Raw genomic sequence first — 18727 nt, forward strand, 5'->3', positions numbered from 1 at the left:
AGGCACTGGCAACTTTGTGCAAATAACCCAAAAGCGTTTTCAATTTATTAGCAGCAACAACTAAACGCGGCCAAATGGATAACCACTAACTTGGCGCTAGAATTTGCTTTTTTATTTATAAATCGACCTGTCAGAAGTCACAGCTTGGTAGCCAAAAATTAAAAATCTTGTTACTAATGAGAAAAGTTGGGGAGACTTCATCACTTAAAGGTATTCCTCTGGAACCAATCAAGGTGGGGTTGAGCATTTAAACATATCTGGATAGTTTATTCGTTCGTGATCGATCTAGTTGGGATCTATTATAAGCTTAGTTACGACCTGATATTAATCATAATACAGTATATACGGAAATAAAGCGCGGAATTTATTATAGTTTATGCGGTATTTTTGTTCAAGTGATCACCTTTTTATGAATTTTTATTAATTAAGTTCAAAGCTCAGCGAAAAAGTCGGGGATATTTGGAAATGGGAGATTTATCAGAATCAATAAGAAAATGTACATTTTTTATGAATAAGCTTGTAAAATTTCACAGCCTGTCACACAAAAATTAAACCCGTGATATTTCTAAAGCTTATAACTCACTTCGGATCCAATCTAGGTAGGATCGAATGTCTAGGTACCCCTGGAAATCATTTTTGCGTGAGTAGAAGCCAGCGACAGCAATCCCAATAAGGTGGAACTTCTTGGGGTTTCCGGAAACCTCTGTCAAAGCAGATCCCGAAAGAGGAGCTTTCTCGGCCTGGCCGCAGATCAGCTCCTCAGGAAAATGATCCTGCAGCTTGTGGCACTCCTTGCTGTCAGTTGTATTGAAGGCCTGTTTAATGCGCTTATCCAACCTCGTCGTGTCAGACCCTCTATTTCCAATTGAGGGTCCCTCAAGTCCCGCAACTCTAAGATTGGAATTGGATTGTTCAGCTGTTGGAACCTCAGCTGACGGCAAGCAAATGGGTTGAACAAAGTCAGAGAACTTAACGTCTTTGGTGAGTTCTATTAAGGCCAAGTCGTTTTTGAATTCGCTGGCTGTGTAATTCGGATGGATGGTGACCGAACTGAAGAGATAGCGGTTGCTGGAGTCCGAGTCACAGAAAATGACTTCGAGAATGGGCTGCCCATGTTCATTGGAAACGCAATGACCGGCTGTCACCACATGTCGGGCATCTATAAGGATGGCAACGCACTGCAAGCGGTTCTTTCCATCGCTATCCTTCTTTTCGATTCGGCCAACCTACGGATGCTCGTTGGGCTCCGCAATAATATTGGTACTCTTAAATTGCTCCTCGTTGAATTTTCCACATTCTTGGTTAACTGAGGCGGCTTGGATTGCTACAATTTTAAATATAATCAGTTTTAATTTTAAAAGCCTACTTTTGCATACTTACAGGAAAGCAAAATGGTAAAAATTGCCAGAAAAATCAGGAGACTCGGCGAACACATCTTAGTGATTAGAAGATGGTAGATGCACTGAGATATGATCACGCAAAGCGTGCTCTTTTATAAGCCTAGCAAATGGAGATATATCTGGCCTTTTAAGCCACTTATAGCAACGAGTTGTTTACACTAATTATTCTATACTGTAAAAACAACTATATTTCGCGGAAGGTATTTAATTTTATACGTTATTATTATTCTAGCGATCAGGTTTTTGGATTTTAATTTATGACACTGGGACAGCAGCCGGCACGGAATAGAAGTTAAGTGACAAATTTTTAATTGCTTGAAAATTCCAAATGGAAAAGAAAATCTGAAAATAGTAATAGAGTGCGTTCCTTGTAAAGGTTATTGTAGTACGGAGATTTGGAGAAATCGCAAGTGTGAAATGAACGAAGTTTCTTTAGCATCTGCCACTTCCAAAGATAACTACAAAATGTACGTAAGAATTTACATTTTTATTGGTAGACAAGACATAATAATCTGATAAGGAATGAGGATATTTCGGATACCATCTTCACTTTGAGGTATTCTTTAGGATCCAGTCTAAGTAGGATCGAACGTTCAAATAGCCAGTGTACTGTTTATCGGGGCTTCCAAATCCAAGAGACACAATTCCAACTAAATGGAATTTCCGGGGATTACCGGAAGCCTCTGTCAAAGCAGATCCTGATAAGGCACTAAGCGCGCTTTTCTCCTCATGGCTGCAAATCAGGTCCACTGGGAAACGTGACTGCAGCTTATTGCACTCACTGCCGTCCATTCGATTGAAGGCTATTTTAATGCGCCTTTCTTCCCTCTTATAACCGGGTTCACCCCTACGATATGAAGGTCCCTCGAGTCCCGCAACGATAAGATCCGAATCGGGGGTCTCACTTTTTGGAACCTCCGCCGAGGGCAAGCAAATGGGTTGAACAAATTCAGTGAACTCAACATCCTTGGTGAGCTTAATTATGGCCACGTCGTTTTGTTTTTTGGCTACTGAATAATCTGGGTGAACGGTGATCGAGCTGACTGGATATCTGCTGCTAGAAGCCGAGTCGCCTAAAATGACGGCAGAAATATCATCCATATTACCATGTGAAACACAATGGGCGACAGTCAAGATATTTTGGGCATCAATAAGGATGCCAACACAGTTCAATTTATCCTTTCCATCGCTATTCTTCGTTACAATCCGTCCAACCCATGGATGTTAATTAGGCTCCGTAATAGTCTTGTTATTCTTGAACTGCTCCTCATTGAATTTTCCACATTCTTGACCAACCGAGGCGCCTTGGATTGCTACAACATAAACATTAATCTGTTTTATTTTTAAATCAACTTATAACATTCCACATACTCAAAGTCAAAGTCGCCAATGTAATCAGAAAAGTCGGAGCCCACATCTTGATGACTAAAAGATTTAAGATACAATGAGAAATGATCAGCCCATCGTGCTCTCTTATAAGCGAATAGAAACCTAGCTGACTTGTAAATCCAGTTGTATATTAAATAATAGTACCTTCAACACAGTAAAATGCTTATACTGTAAAAAATAAAATAGTTTTAAGATGTAACTCATTGCTAGATAAAAACTTCGACTTTTAAGGTAGGATGTCAAGGTGCACATTTAATATACCACCACACAAGAAAATAATTAAGGATGAATTTATACATTCCAGGAAACTTGATAAATTAATTAAAATATTGCGGTAGGTAACACATTGTGTACATATAATTACTCTATTCCGACGCTTTTATAAGCAAACAAACTGAGATGATCGGGCAATCTAGTTGTTGAGCTGTTACTGCCAAGTACGACCTGAAAAATATAGAAATAAAAGTAGCTTACAATGCATAATGCATGGAAAATATATTAAACGCGGAAACCTACATATATATCTTTTTAAGTGCATTCTGTGTAGTTATTATTGGGTAAGTTTCGCAATCTAGTGACATATCCTACATGATTTAATAGAACGTAATCACCAACTTAAAAAAATGGTAGAAAAAAGCATATTACTCGAATTGAAAACAGTATCTAATTATATAAATGAAATTATTAATACATTCAACAGAGCTCAATCAATTCGTAATATTAAATTAAAAATTCATACGAAAAGAGTGACTTTCTTTTCACCTATTCTAGCTTTATCTCACCCCAATCTCAAAATTTTAATTGACAGGCCAATTCATTTTATTCAGAATAAATAAATAATAAAGTATGGGGAGTTCGAACAATTTGTCAGAATTCATGAACCACCGCAATTATGAATAAAAGATTTATGGGCCGTACATATGCATTTATTTATTTGCAATCGACAGAGTGCGAAATCAGCATGCCTAATTGAGCGTTAATGAATAAAATCAATTCCAACTCATGGCTAGCAATTGTTTGCGGTTTTTATAATGTGGTTTAATAGGAGGAAGATTATAAATCTACCTTTAACAGGAAATAGCTGGGGGCAAAGGATAGAAGAGCAATTCAAACCCCAAGCAACCCGCCAACATTTGGCACTACCTGTAATGAAAGAGCTAAAGGACGAAAGGAAACCAAACGATGCCAATTGCAGGTGGTCAGCTTTAATCGGAACCCCACCATCTAGTCCACCTTTAATGGTGTTGATCAAATGTCAAAGTTTCTGGCGAAAACAAGGACACTGGGCGAATAAACAGGGCTCGCTGGCACTAGTTTCCAACTAACGAGCAGGCGCATGTTCGGGCTGCAGTAATAACAATGATGCCAGGATATTGGCAACACAGCAACAGTAACAACACTAAAAGCAGCAGCGACAGCAGCAAAGGCATCGCCAGCAGGTCCTGCCATTGTCAACAGGAGGAGCAAATGGCGGGCAAAAATGCAACTTGTAATTTGAACAAAAGCCAACCAGTTACAAATGCCGCCAACAGATGTGGCCCTATACGTACGATTGCTTGTGGGTAATGCACTCCTATGTGCACAGAGAGAAAATATGTGCAAATTGTCATTTGCCACCATTGTTTATATAAGTTTTATTTTAAACGTAAGTTCCCACAAGGAAAAGCACTTCTGTTTTCACAAAGAGGTTGCAATTTAAATATATTTCATTAATAATATATATTTTAATAAGTTTCAATTTAAATACGTTTCATTATTAAAATGCAATTTAAATACGTTTCATTTAAATACGTTTCATAATACAATTTAAATACGTTTCATTATTAAATATTTCATTATTAAAATGCAATTTAAATACGTTTCATAATAAAATTTAAATACGTTTCATTATTAAATACGTTTCATTATTAAAATGCAATTTAAATACGTTTCATAATACAATTTAAATACGTTTCATAATACAATTTAAATACGTTTCATTATTAAATATTTCATTATTAAAATGCAATTTAATTACGTTTCAAATTTAAATACGTTTCATAATACAATTTAAATACGTTTTATTATTAAATATTTCATTATTAAAATGCAATTTAAATAAGTTTCATAATACAATTTAAATACGTTTTATTATTAAATATTTCATTATTAAAAAGCAATTTAAATACGTTTCATAATACAATTTAAATACGTTTCATTATTAAATATTTCATTATTAAAATAATACAATTTAAATACGTTTTATTATTAAATATTTCATTATTAAAATGCAATTTAAATACGTTTCATAATACAATTTAAATACGTTTCATTATTAAATATTTCATTATTAAAATACAATTTAAATACGTTTCATAATCCAATTTAAATACGTTCCATTATTAAATTTAAATACGTTTCATTATCAATTTAAAATACAAAATTCAGATTTTTGTCAAAAATCCGGTTTTTTAATCGTAGTTCAGCCAAAACAAGGCGTACAGCTAAAAGACCGACTGCTTTGAACATCTTGCTAAATATTCTAACGATCCTCATCACTTTTTGGAAAATTTATTTTTTGACCAATTTTCTCAATTTTTGTAGGGGTTACATCACTTTTTTTTCGAAAAATCTCAAAAATTAAAAATTTTCAGGTTGAAATGCCAATTGATTGGAAATTAAACAACGAGCTCAACGAGGTATGACATTCCTCATTTTGACTTATACTTTTGTTATGGCAGCCAAAAAAAGCCAAAACAAAATTCAGATTTTTGTCAAAATTGCATTATTAAACATTTCATTATTAAAATGTAATTTGAATACGTTTCATGCAATTTAAATACGTTTCATAATTATTAAAGCGCAATTTAAATATGTTTCAATATTAAAATGTAATTTAAACGTTTAATTTTAAGTTAAATGAAACGAAATAATTATTTTCTGTGGATAACAATAATATTTATAAAAATCTTTTTCAAAAATACCGTGCTTATAATATTAGGATTTTCGCTGTGTGTGACATAATCTCACTCACAAGTTGGCAGCTGCGAACACGTGCCCAGATTGCAGTGCAAAAACCGAGATACATTTCCAAGTGCAGTTCCCAGATACTCTCCCTAATAAATTTTCATTACTGCACCCATTTGTGCTGTAAGTGGAATTAAAAAGTGCCCGTTTCTCATCCCATTATAGAGTATATCAGGTCAGCTGAGACTGCGACAGTTCCTGGCGGTTGGGTTTAATTCCAATTGAATTGCAGCAAACAAGGTTTGGTAGGCATTTTCATATATATTTTATTTTTTCATATATTTTATAATTTTAAGCAGAGATTAAGCTAAATCTGCCTATTAGCATCTTGCGGTAGGATTTTCCATGTCCTATTTGATAATAATCTTCGTCTTGCCTAAACAATGTGATCCTTTAAATAGTTTTAAGTCGTCGACTTTATTAAAAAGCCTTGAGGAAAAACAATCAACCAATACTGATCTCTATTGTGTGTAAAGTTTTTTTGCATTCATGTGAAAATGTTTTGAGAGCTAACAACTCGAAAAAAATGGTACAATTATCGATTTGGGTTGGTCAGATAGCAATTTTAAGAGCAATCAAAGCTAACCGTTCTCGAAAAACCCAAGGATAATTCGTGTGGGTTGTTCAAATATCAACATGATTACTTTTGATTTCGTTTATTTACCCATACCCGTACCCAGCTGTACCTATTTATCCGCCTCTAAATTCAACTTGCCACGCATCAACGTTACTATGGGATACACTAACCGTATCCCCAGATGATGTGATGTGTGTTTGTGTGGGGGGTAAGTTTAAAAGTTGTTCATGCCTAGCATTTGAAATTTGTTTCGAAATTATATTGCGGCTTGTTTGTTTCGTTCCTGTTTCGTATGCGTCACGTTGCGTATACGCGCCGTGAGCGCCCTGAGGCAAGCCACTTCAGCACACACACACACACACACAGCCACTAGATACTAGATGCTAGATACTATTCACCAGATACTAGATACACCCGTTCCCCAGGCCCTGCAAATCCGACAGCTTCTTCCACACATTCTCGTAAATAAGTTTCGCAAAGAAAAGCGAAATAAACGTCGCCGGCGTTTATATATTATTATGCTGTTGTACAAAAAGGATTGTTGTCGCCGTTGGCACGATAAATGGCCCAAGAGTTCACATTATGTGTGGAAAATCTATAAAAAGTTATAAAAGTGTCATTAGCGCCAACAATGGGAATGCCGTCAGCATGGGGACAATGCTCGTAGTGCGAGATACTTCATCGCTGAATCCTTGTAATAATCCTTGTGCCGGCAACTTGTTGTTGCCAACTTTTCCACCGCTTTGCATTGACAGTGACCCGATTTACTCCGGCCCCTCGGTGAATAATTCAACGCCCAGCTAACTAGCAAACAATATGGGAAAAGTAAAAGGTTTTCCATGTACTAAGCAGTTGAAAATGTCATATTTGCCAAAGTCTCTCGGTCCGATTGTTTAGACCCCCCAAACACTTGGAGCTCCTTGTATGCCTATCTTCTGTTGTTTATCATGCTACGATTTACTTACTGTACGGCTTTATTCTCGGCTTGCATAATTTAATACGAAAATGGACAGGAACGGCTACTTCAGGTTTAGCCACACAAAATCAAACGGACAGAGAGCGGAATAAGTTAATGTCATATGGAACCAAAGTACTGAAAAGAGAGTTTGCACATCAATAAATATTTAATTACTTATTTATTATTTAATGTACAAAGCTAACATATGTGGTCAAGTTTCTATTACTTGAATTTACTGAACTCCAAGAAAATAATTTACACCACCATTGTGGAACGTATTTTTAATTGGCTTAACTTAGTACATGAATACTTTTAGGGGTTTTTTAGCCAATGAAACAAAGAATACAATAATACAAAGTATTTCGATCTCCATTTTTTCTTAAATTTTTGGCTTCTTTAGCTACAAATATTTTACAACTATAACTACATTTTTCAAAGTTTCATAGTTAATTATTTTCTACCAAACCAAATTATAGAAATAGATAGATGAAAGTATGGCTTGTTTAAATACAAGCATATAAAATGGTTGGCACTCAGGATAGTTTATTTTTAAGGCTCAGATTAGTTTTATAACATCCATATAAACATTAAGAATCAATACACAAGCCGGAGTTATAAATACCAAACAGTTTAGGTTACAAAAGTTAGGAAATTAAGAAAACTATCCTAATAGTTGATGTGCCATTTGCAGATAAATAAAACGAAAAAGTCAGTGGATGGTTGAGCCTTCCTTGACGTCCAAAGTTTGCTCGTCATCATCTTACTAGGCCCGTCACATTGAATCAGATAAGTTTACTTGCCTCGGCTTCTTGCCCCCGCCATCTTGTCGCTTGGCTTTGACAAATTTCAGCAAAGTGGATTAATTTGTTTTATTCCCAGCCCAGTGCCGACCACTTATTAGAGCCAAACTTTGGTGCAGAAGATAGGAAAAGTTGGCTGGGGCCAGATTCGACCTGGCTTAAGTTCATTTCGGCCGGCTAGAGGGCTTTAATTAAGGTCCACCACCCACAGGGCTGGTGAAATCAACAGGTGATTTTCGACAAACGCTGGATGGCTGACCAGAAGCCCGTTTGCCAATTAGAACTGAAAATGGAGTAGCTTTTCTAGGGGAACAGGAGTAGTGGGTGCCAAGGGCTTCCCCAACTTGGGCCGTAAATCTCCATTTCAAAAGTTCACGACCAGTTCGAGATATAAACAACGAGATTTGGCGCATTATGCAAGTGGGAGCATTTAGGCGCTCCTCTATGGACGTCGTAACATTATGGGGTTCCGTTTATCAAATTGTTTCAATGCCACCACATTCCAATGCTCACCTTGGACTTGGCCAACTTGGCTTGCGGACGGGATTGACTTTTGGCCAGTTGGCAATTGGCAAGCCACTGCGCATGAACCCACATGCCCACATGCAACATTTTGGCGTATTTTTCTAACCTCCGCAGCTGAATATATGCATTGGGTTACACAGACTGACATTTGGCGTCATCTTCGCCCTCCATTCTGAGATTTAATTTCAGTTCGTGTTGAACAGGAGCTGCAACAGAATAGCACATTAATGGGGCCACAAAAATGTAATCTGGTGTCCACGCTGCGTATACGCAACTTTCTGCCTTTGTCGCGTATACGACTGGGTGGGCGTGCGTTGGCTCCTTTGACACGGGAATGTGGCCGATGTGTGTGTGTGTGTGTGTGTAAATGTCGCCCGAGGGCGGGCAGGAAAATATTTAACTTTCACTTTACTCCCAAACACGGCAGATGTGCGTGCATTTGATTATTCCTGTTTGTACAGCAGCAAAATGATGGAACACCAACAAAAAAATGAGGGAAAGTGGGTGAAAAAAAGCTGATGGAAACAATCAAAAGTCGCTACTGACAACGGAAATCTGCCGCCAGCCAGGGCATTTGCTCATTCGCTTCCCATATTACAATTCGCATTTATATTCATTTTAATTCATTTTACTTCATGTTTATGCACACGGTCGATCCGCTCATTTTCGCCTTCTATCCCGGCTGACATTTTGTGGAATTTAATTTATCCACTCGTCATTTAAAGCTGCACACTTTGTATTCCGCCCTTCTTTATCCTGTCGGGCAATGCGCTCTGCTTTTCTCGGCATTAAAAGATACTGCGGCGACCTTTCTTGTTCTATTTATTTACTTTTAGCAGAAGACAAACGGACAGACAGATAAACGAATGAAAGCAGTAAGTCCAGAGCCAGATTTATTTTAAATTCAACCCGTCAAATGTCAAGCTGATGGGGGCTAATTAAATCACTGGAAGTGGCTTTAAGGCTGAAGTAAACCCGCCTGGGAATAAGTTGCGTCCAGAAAATAAATAAAACTGAATCGTACTTGGAATTCATTAATTCTTTTTGGTGAATGCAAAAAGAATGAACTAATGTTAAAAATTGAACCTTCAATTGGAAGAAAACCTTAGAAGTAGAAAGTTAGACAATTCCACCACAAACTTATAGTGGCATCCCACGTCCAAATCGGGGGCCAATAACTCGAGTTATGGGAACTAGAAGTTCAGTTTTGGGTTCTTAGTCTGAAAGCCATTGGAATTTCAGAAAAATCGGACATGAAAATGGGTTCAAAATTGGACCATCTTTTAAAAGTATGATTTGAACGTAGAATATAAGGGAAATCCGCCACAAATTCATAGAGGTATCCTACGTCAAAATCGGACTTCAATAACTTAAATTTTGGAATCTAGAAGTACAGTCATAGCGTCCCATTCTGAAAGACATTGGAAATACGGGAAAATCGAACATGAAAATGTGTTCAAAATTGGACCATCTTTTAAAAGTAATATTTGAATGTAGAATATTAGAGAATTCCACCACAAACTCATAGAGGTATCCCACGTCAAAATCGGACTTCAATAACTTAAGTTATGGAATCTAGAAGTGCAGTATTGGGGTCCCATTCTGAAAGACATTGGAAATACGGGAAAATCGAACATGAAAATGTGTTCAAAATTGCACCATCTTTTAAAAGTAAGATTTGAACGTAGAATATTAGAGAATTCCACCACAAACTCATAGAGGTATCCCACGTCAAAATCGGACTTCAACACTTAAGTTATGGAATCTTGAAGTGCAGTTTTGGGGTCCCATTCTGAAAGACATTGGAAATACGGAAAAATCGAACATGAAAATGGGTTCAAAATTGGACCATCTTTTGAAAGTAAGATTTGAATGTGGAATATAAGGGAATTCCACCAGAAATTCATTGAGGTATCTCACGTCAAAATCGGACTTCAATTACATAAGTTATGGAATCTAGAAGTGCAGTTTTGGGGTCCCATTCTGAAAGACATTGGAAAACGGAAAAATCGAACATGAAAATGGGTTCAAAATTGAACCCTCTTTTAAAAGTAAGATTTGAATGTGGAATATATGGGAATTCCACCAGAAATTCATTGAGGTATCTCACGTCAAAATCGGACTTCAATTACATAAGTTATGGAATCTAGAAGTGCAGTTTTGGAGTCCCATTCTGAAGGACATTGGAAATACGGAAAAATCGAACATGAAAATGGGTTCAAAATTGGACCCTCTTTTAAAAGTAAGATTTGAATGTAGAATATAAGGGAATTCCGCCACATATTCATAGAGGTATCCCACGTCAAAATCGGACTTCAATAACTTAAGTTATGGAATCTAGAAGTGCAGTTTTGGGGTCCCATTCTGAAAGACATTGGAAATACGGAAAAATCGAACATGAAAATGGGTTCAAAATTGGACCATCTTTTGAAAGTAAGATTTGAACGTAGAATATTAGAGAATTCCACCACAAACTCATAGAGGTATCCCACGTCAAAATCGGACTTCAACACTTAAGTTATGGAATCTTGAAGTGCAGTTTTGGGGTCCCATTCTGAAAGACATTGGAAATACGGAAAAATCGAACATGAAAATGGGTTCAAAATTGGACAATCTTTTAAAAGTAAGATTTGAATGTAGAATATAAGGGAATTCCGCCACAAATTCATAGAGATATCCTACGTCAAAATCGGACTTCAATTACATAAGTTATGGAATCTAGAAGTGCAGTTTTGGGGTCCCATTCTGAAAGACATTGGAAATACGGAAAAATCGAACATGAAAATGGGTTCAAAATTGCACCATCTCTCAAAAGTAAGATTTGAATGTAGAATATAAGGGAATTCCGCCACAAATTCATAGAGATATCCTACGTCAAAATCGGACTTCAATTACATAAGTTATGGAATCTAGAAGTGCAGTTTTGGGGTCCCATTCTGAAAGACATTGGAAATACGGAAAAATCGAACATGAAAATGGGTTCAAAATTGCACCATCTTTTAAAAGTAAGATTTGAATGTAGAATATAAGGGAATTTCACCAGAAATTCATTGAGATATCCCACGTCAAAATCGGACTTCAATAACTTAAGTTATGGAATCTAGAAGTGCAGTTTTGGGGTCCCATTTTGAAAGACATTGGAAATACGGGAAAATCGAACATGAAAATGGGTTCAAAATTGCACCATCTCTCAAAAGTAAGATTTGAATGTAGAATATAAGGGAATTCCGCCACAAATTCATAGAGGTATCCCACGTCAAAATCGGACTTCAATTACATAAGTTATGGAATCTAGAAGTGCAGTTTTGGGGTCCCATTCTGAAAGACATTGGAAATACGGAAAAATCGAACATGAAAATGGGTTCAAAATTGGACCCCCTTTTAAAAGTAAGATTTGAATGTAGGATATTAGGGAATTTCACCACAAATTCATAGAGGTATCCCACCCCAAAATCTGACTTCAATTACGTAGGTTATGGAATCTAGAAGTGCAGTTTTGGGGTCCAATTCTGAAAGACATTGGAAATACGGAAAAATCGAACATGAAAATGGGTTAAAAATTGGATCATCTTTTAAAAGTAAGATTTGAATGTAGAATATAAGAGAATTCCACCACAAATTCATAGAGGTATGCCACGTCAAAATCGGACTTCAATTACATAAGTTATAGAATCTAGAAGTGCAGTTTTGGGTACCCGTTGTGGAAACCATTGGAATTACGGAAAAATCGAACAAGAAAATGGGTTAAAAATTGGACCATCTTTTAAAAGTAAGATTTGAATGTAGAATATAAGGGAATTTCTCCAGAAATTCATTGAGATATCCCACGTCAAAATCGGACTTCAATAACTTAAGTTATGGAATCTAGAAGTGCAGTTTTGGGGTCCCATTCTGAAAGACATTGGAAATACGGGAAAATCGAACATGAAAATGGGTTCAAATTTGGACCATCTTTTAAAAGTAAGATTTGAACGTAGAATATAAGGGAATTTCACCAGAAATTCATTGAGGTATCCCACGTCAAAATCGGACTTCGATAACTCAAGATATGGAATCTAGAAGTGCAGTTTTGAGTTCCCAGTCCGAAAGACATTGGAAATACGCAAAAATCGAACATGAAAATGGGTTCAAAATTGGACCCCCTTTTAAAAGTAAGATTTGAATGTAGGATATTAGGGAATTTCACCACAAATTCATAGAGGTATCCCACCTCAAAATCGGACTTCAATTACGTAGGTTATGGAATCTAGAAGTGCAGTTTTGGGGTCCAATTCTGAAAGACATTGGAAATACGGAAAAATCGAACATGAAAATGGGTTCAAAATTGGACCATCTTTTAAAAGTGGGACTTGAATGTAGAATATAAGGGAATTCCGCCACAAATTCATAGCGGTATCCCACGTCAAAATCGGACTTAAATAACTTAAGTTATGGGATCTAGAAGTGCAGTTTTGGGGTCCCATTCTGAAAGACATTGGAAATACGGAAAAATCGAACATGAAAATGGGTTCAAAATTGCACCATCTTTCAAAAGTAAGATTTGAATGTAGAATATAAGGGAATTCCGCCACAAATTCATAGAGGTATCCCACGTCAAAATCGAACTTCAATTACATAAGTTATGGAATCTAGAAGTGCAGTTTTGGGGTACCATTCTGAAAGACATTGGAAATACGGGAAAATCGAACATGAAAATGGGTTCAAAATTGGACCCTCTTTTAAAAGTAAGATTTGAATGTAGAGTATAAGGGAATTCCGCCACAAATTCATAGAGGTATCCCACGTCAAAATCGGACTCCAATAACACAAGTTATGGAATCTAGAAGTGCAGTTTTGGGTACCCGTTGTGGAAACCATTGGAATTACGGAAAAATCGAACAAGAAAATAAGTTAAAAATTTGATTCTAATTAAAAAGCATAAATTGAATGCAGATTATTAGAGAATTCGACCACAAATGCATAGAGGTATGACACGTCTAAATCGGAATCCAATAACTAAAGTTATGGAATCTAGAAGTTCAGTTTTTGGTTCCCTTTGGACAAACGGAAAAATCCTCTTTTAAAATTATAATTTTAATGTAATATAATAGAGATTTCAACTAATAACTTATATACTGTATTTATTGATGTATATTTTATGAAACAAGTAAAATCTTGTGCGCAAAAACCATGTTTCAATAGTAAGTAATATTAGTAAGTTAGTTCTATAAATTATTGTATGTTTAATTTTACCTTTATTTCTAAATGCCTAATTTCAAAGATAGAAAAAAGAAGAAGCGCGCTGATTTATGGTAGATCTTTTTTTGGACACCTTACAATTGCACCCAAGAACCTTTGTCGAGTTATGGTTCCATCTCGACACTTGACAATTCAGTCAAACCATTAGCTGGAAACTATCCATTCCAGCGAGCTGAGAGCGCCGCGTTAATTAGGAGCCACAGAGACTTGTGGCGAGTGTATGCGATGTGGCAGCCACAATGGCCGTTTCCCAACTCATCGGCCATGGTAACCGTGGAAATTGTGGAAATTGTGGAAATCGTGGAAATCGCAGCGGGACTGCAGATTGGCGGCGGAGGATTCGCCGGCGATGCGGTTGCCATAATGCCCGTAATTACTTTGTTAATGCTCAGCGTATTATGTCAGCAAATTAAATTATGTACGGTGCGAGCACAGAGACGAGGACCACAATGCGCCATTCCTCATTGCCATTGCGGCCGCCAGCTGCCACAAGCCATTGCCGTCGCCATCCTGCTGAAAATTTAAGAACTCTGCGCACTTTTAAATTTTTAAAGCGCCCAAAGACCACTTGGCTGCCATGACACTCTGGCTGGAGGACTTATGCCAAAGACTTTAATTAAATGCGACACTGAAACGCCACGGTTGAGAGGGGAATGGGATTGCAGCTCTACTTAATCCACCGACTGAGTTTCCCGCACATTTCAGACGATTAGCTTTGAGGACAGGAAACCCAATGTGACTGCAATCCTGCAATCAGGATATTTATGAGAACAACAATATATGGTAAATAATTTAGGAAGTAGGTGTTGCTAGAGGGGATAAAATCAGACGTAACTTTAAGGCTTAAATTACAATATCTTTTAGTTTAACAATGTAGCTATTAGATATTCTCCTTATAAGTTATACTCACCGATATTTGTTTTACTTCTATTTTGAGTAACCAAATTAAAAATTAATATTTAGAAAAACATTTCTTGTTCACCTCACTTAAATGTATAGTCCTTTATTGGGTTAATTTGAAAACATTTTAAGTCTTCATAGAGATAAAGGCACAGTTACTAGACAATGTTGATGCTTTGTAGGTATACTTTCACAATTTACTTAGTAAAATAATAATTATTTGAAAAGATTATTTTTTTCTCTTAACTCCTACCTATAATTTCAACTAAAATATACGATTCAGTTAAAATTTATATTGAGTTCATATTGCTCAGCTCTAATTCTGTGGTAGCCCTTGGGCAATTTTCACATACAATATAAATATTTGTTCTGCTTAGAAAAGTATAAAGGTATTTACTTTTTAAAAGACCTCTATATATAAATAATATATTTTATTCCAGGAAAGATACAATTTCTATTGAATACCAGGCTGCTCAAATAGTGAATTTCACTTAGGTAAGTCTGATTAAAACGATTTCCGATGTTTACCCTAGCCACCTGACGCCATTCTTTGCCTTTCAGCCGCTCATTGCCCACCGTTAGCCTCAACACACTCCAATTACCTTGACGATTCGCCGAGGAGGAGCGAGTTCGAATATCCCTGTAGAGCCTGTAGGGCCTGTACCGCCAGGACTCGCTCAGATAATATCATTGTAAAGTTTAAGCAAATGTTTACCCAGCAGATGGGCGATGGGGAGCTGGCTGTTCTTGTCGATAATTGAATTAGGGATGCCGAGGCAGGTTGGCTCGAAAGGTGGTTCACAAATTAAAGCCAGCAATAACAGCAAGCGATGACTTAGGACTCTTATGGCTTTAATAATTTAATGGGGCTCTCAGCCAGTGTCTCTTGATCCGATCCGATTTGTGCTGTGCCGACTGTGACCTTGCAAATCTGGCTCCCTAATTGAGTCAGCAGGCGGCTCGGAATTGGCCTGATTGCGCCTCTGGCACAAACCCATCAGTGTCTCGCTAATTCCTTGCATTCAGCATCATTCTGCCGGCTGGCCAAGTGTCTTTGGCTCGGATGGGAATGAAATTAGAGTGCAACTTCAGTTTATTTAGTCGCTTGTAATTGCATTTGCTTGTTAACTCGATTCCCAGCTGCCCTTTGACTCGGCTAAATGCAGCAACAAATGGCAGCTAAATGCCGGCAACCACAGAGCACTTTCCAGCTAACTCACTTGGCCAAGAGGTTGCCAAAAAGCTTGGACATCCACTTCCATGAAACCGCAGGCAGGACAAAGTTTTACCGCCTCTCATGTCGTATGTCCTCGGGCTTGACATCATCGGCGATTGATTCTCCCGGTCCAGAGCTGTAAATCAGAAGTTCAAATCTAAAAGGCAACACAGAAGTCAAGTCCTGTATTACAATAGGAAGTATCTAAAATCTTCTTAAGGCTTTTAAGCGATTATTTCCAACTTATTTAAGCTCTTTAAAGATACCTAAAGACTTTACCCTCCTCTCTTTACCTTATTTCTTATTCCAGTAAAAGTGTTTATCTATCGACTTGAATAAAATATAATTCTGAATACACGTGGCATTTTAGGTAAAATTCTAAACTTAAACCATTTAACCACTTGACCTCTGGTTGCCAAAAGCTCTTACTCCACTTAAGTACTTTGAGTTTCCACATGACTTCTTGACTTTAATAAATTGAATCTTTTGAGATTCCAAGAATAAGAATGTATTTGTAAATATTTGTTGTGTGAAAAAGAAAAACTTTAACGATTTACGGCCTGTGTGCGTGTGTTTGAATTGGGGGATTTGCTGGCCAAGATTAAGTAGTGTCCTGACCTGGTCAGCTTATTAAACCGCAGACACGAAGGACACACGCCCACCACCAGCTGGAAAATGTCCTGAAGAAGTGAAAAGCCACTTGGTGGAGCCAACTAATTTCTCAAAGGATTTCGGCTTCACTTAGTTTTTTTTTCTTAGGGAGTGTAGCTGGCCAGGGATTTCCTTTCGATTACGACTGTCTAGTTGGGTCACTGCAGTGGAACAGCCTATTAGCAGGGATTTCCTCCCATTTTGGCCAACTACTCGTGTGGTGATTACACTTGTAAGCCGCCAAAACGGATGGCCAAAGTATTGATTTTCCGGCCAGGGAAGACGGCCTGAAATGAATAAAGCCAAATAAGTTGGCATCCATTAATAAACACTCAAGACAGACGGGGTGGAACTTTGATTTGGAGCCGCTGGGCTGTCAAGTGCAAACAAAGGTCAGCTTTTGGAGTCTGAAACCGCCAGAAATACCCAACTCCCCACCCCCCATGGGCACCACTTACCCTTATTAAGTGCCCCCAGGAAAATTTGGGGAGGAGAAGCATAAACCACAAATCTGATTTGTGGCCAAACAGACAGATCCTAACTTGCCTTTAAACAGACTCCTGTTTTTTGGGCTGGAAATTTAAGGGGCGTAAACAAACAGAAGATGCCGGCAGACGAAGAAGTATGACACAATTTGGGATTCCATTATGTGTTCTGTTGACGAATGCATAATTGAATCTAAAGTACTTCATTTGTCCCATAAACACGTTCGACTCTTATTTCGCTCACTTATAAATAAACCGCAAAAACACGGAAAAAAAAGAGCAGGGAAATGCGAAAAAATAAATTGTTGACATTGTCGGCGGCGAAAAGCCACGTGCAGGCACAAATAGCAAATGGCAAACAGGCAGAAATAACAATTCGATTTCTGTTTCTGTTTAGTTAAAATACACAGCCATAAATAATATATACCTTTGTGGCATTTTGGGGGAGAATGTGGTCGAGGGCATGGAGCATCAGGTATTGATATATTGGGCCACCTTCTCATGCCCACACATTCGCGTACAACAATCGAATGCGAATTCGAATCGACTGGAATGAAGGGCCCTTGACTTTCTGGTTAGGCTTATACCATTCGGTTTTTATGGCGGTTTCACTCGCCAACATTTGTGGGCTGAGCAAACAGGAAGAGGAGCCCCCCACACATTAGTTTAAAAGGCTTCCTGCACCTACATATTCATTCAATTTATTTAATAGAATTGCGTTATTTGTGCCGACTAAATGAATTTTCCTCTGAATGGCGGCGCACGTATGTCTGAAATTATGGTCGGTTGTAATCATGTAAAGTTAATCTTGAGTGGCTTACAAATTTCAAACGGCTGTCAGGGCCCAAAAACTAAAGCTTCCAGGCGAAAACCCAACCACGCTGCATGTGTAATTAACTCAATAACATGATAATTATAACGACATCAGATTTTGAGCGCTGAAAACACAGTTTACCCATTAGAAGGCAGGGACGTGACAGCCTCTGTAAAGTTTTAGTTATATTAAATAATTTGATTATTAGTCAACAGGCGGCAACGGTGCGGATGTGTGATGTTCCTAGGCGGCGCATACATATGGTGTTCCTGCGGAATTCCATGGGGCCAAAAGGTCTCTCCGGCGGAAAGGAAACTTAATTTTCGTGTTGAATTTTTGCATATTTTATTAACCCAAGCAGCCGGCCCCCAACAACCGAATCATAAAAGTTGCCCCATCGTCGACTTCCTTTAATTTTATGCACAAACAAAAAGTCTGTAGAAAGTTGGGCAAGGGTTTTTGCTTTTGCTGCTGCTGTTTATTTCCGAGCCATAGAGAGTGCTTAGGATTTGCCAGTTGGCCCCGGGAATGCCAGTTTACACGCCTACATCTCGATTTAAATTAAATCTTAAACATTGTGCGGATTGCGGGGGAGGCGGCTGTCTTAGACCTAAATTACAGTTGGATTTTAATCGCAGAGATTTGGCAACAGGCAGCTGCCAATTCCCTGGGGCATTTCAGCTATCTCAGCTTTCTCAGCTCACCGAAGCCAATTGGCAAAGTCTACTTTTGGGCGGAAGTCAAAAGAGTATTGTATGGTCGCAGAAT

At 37.7% G+C, this 18727-nt stretch overlaps 2 protein-coding genes across 2 annotated transcripts; both read right to left on the reverse strand.

Moving 5' to 3' along the window:
• Positions 1 to 239: 239 nt before the first annotated feature.
• Positions 240 to 1435, reverse strand: LOC108010564 (venom serine protease 34). The gene is given in 2 exon segments (XM_017075442.4): positions 240 to 1324; positions 1381 to 1435. Coding segments are annotated over 2 exon segments (807 nt in total). The 3' UTR covers positions 240 to 572.
• A 433-nt stretch (positions 1436 to 1868) lies between these two features.
• Positions 1869 to 2927, reverse strand: LOC108010563 (clotting factor B). The gene is made up of 2 exons (XM_017075441.4): positions 2772 to 2927; positions 1869 to 2713 (listed from the first exon to the last, which is right to left on the reverse strand). Exon 2 carries the CDS (start codon positions 2499 to 2501, stop codon positions 1947 to 1949), a length of 555 nt encoding a protein of 184 aa, XP_016930930.3. The 5' UTR covers positions 2502 to 2713; positions 2772 to 2927; the 3' UTR covers positions 1869 to 1946.
• Positions 2928 to 18727: the final 15800 nt, after the last annotated feature.

The sequence above is a fragment of the Drosophila suzukii genome, chromosome 3, assembly GCF_043229965.1.
Source record: "Drosophila suzukii chromosome 3, CBGP_Dsuzu_IsoJpt1.0, whole genome shotgun sequence".
Lineage (NCBI taxonomy): Eukaryota > Metazoa > Arthropoda > Insecta > Diptera > Drosophilidae > Drosophila > Drosophila suzukii.

What these genes read in the sequence shown, in the direction of transcription:
- LOC108010563 (XM_017075441.4), bottom strand. Translation starts at nt 2,501, where the DNA reads ATGGATGATATTTCTGCCGTCATTTTAGGCGACTCGGCTTCTAGCAGC.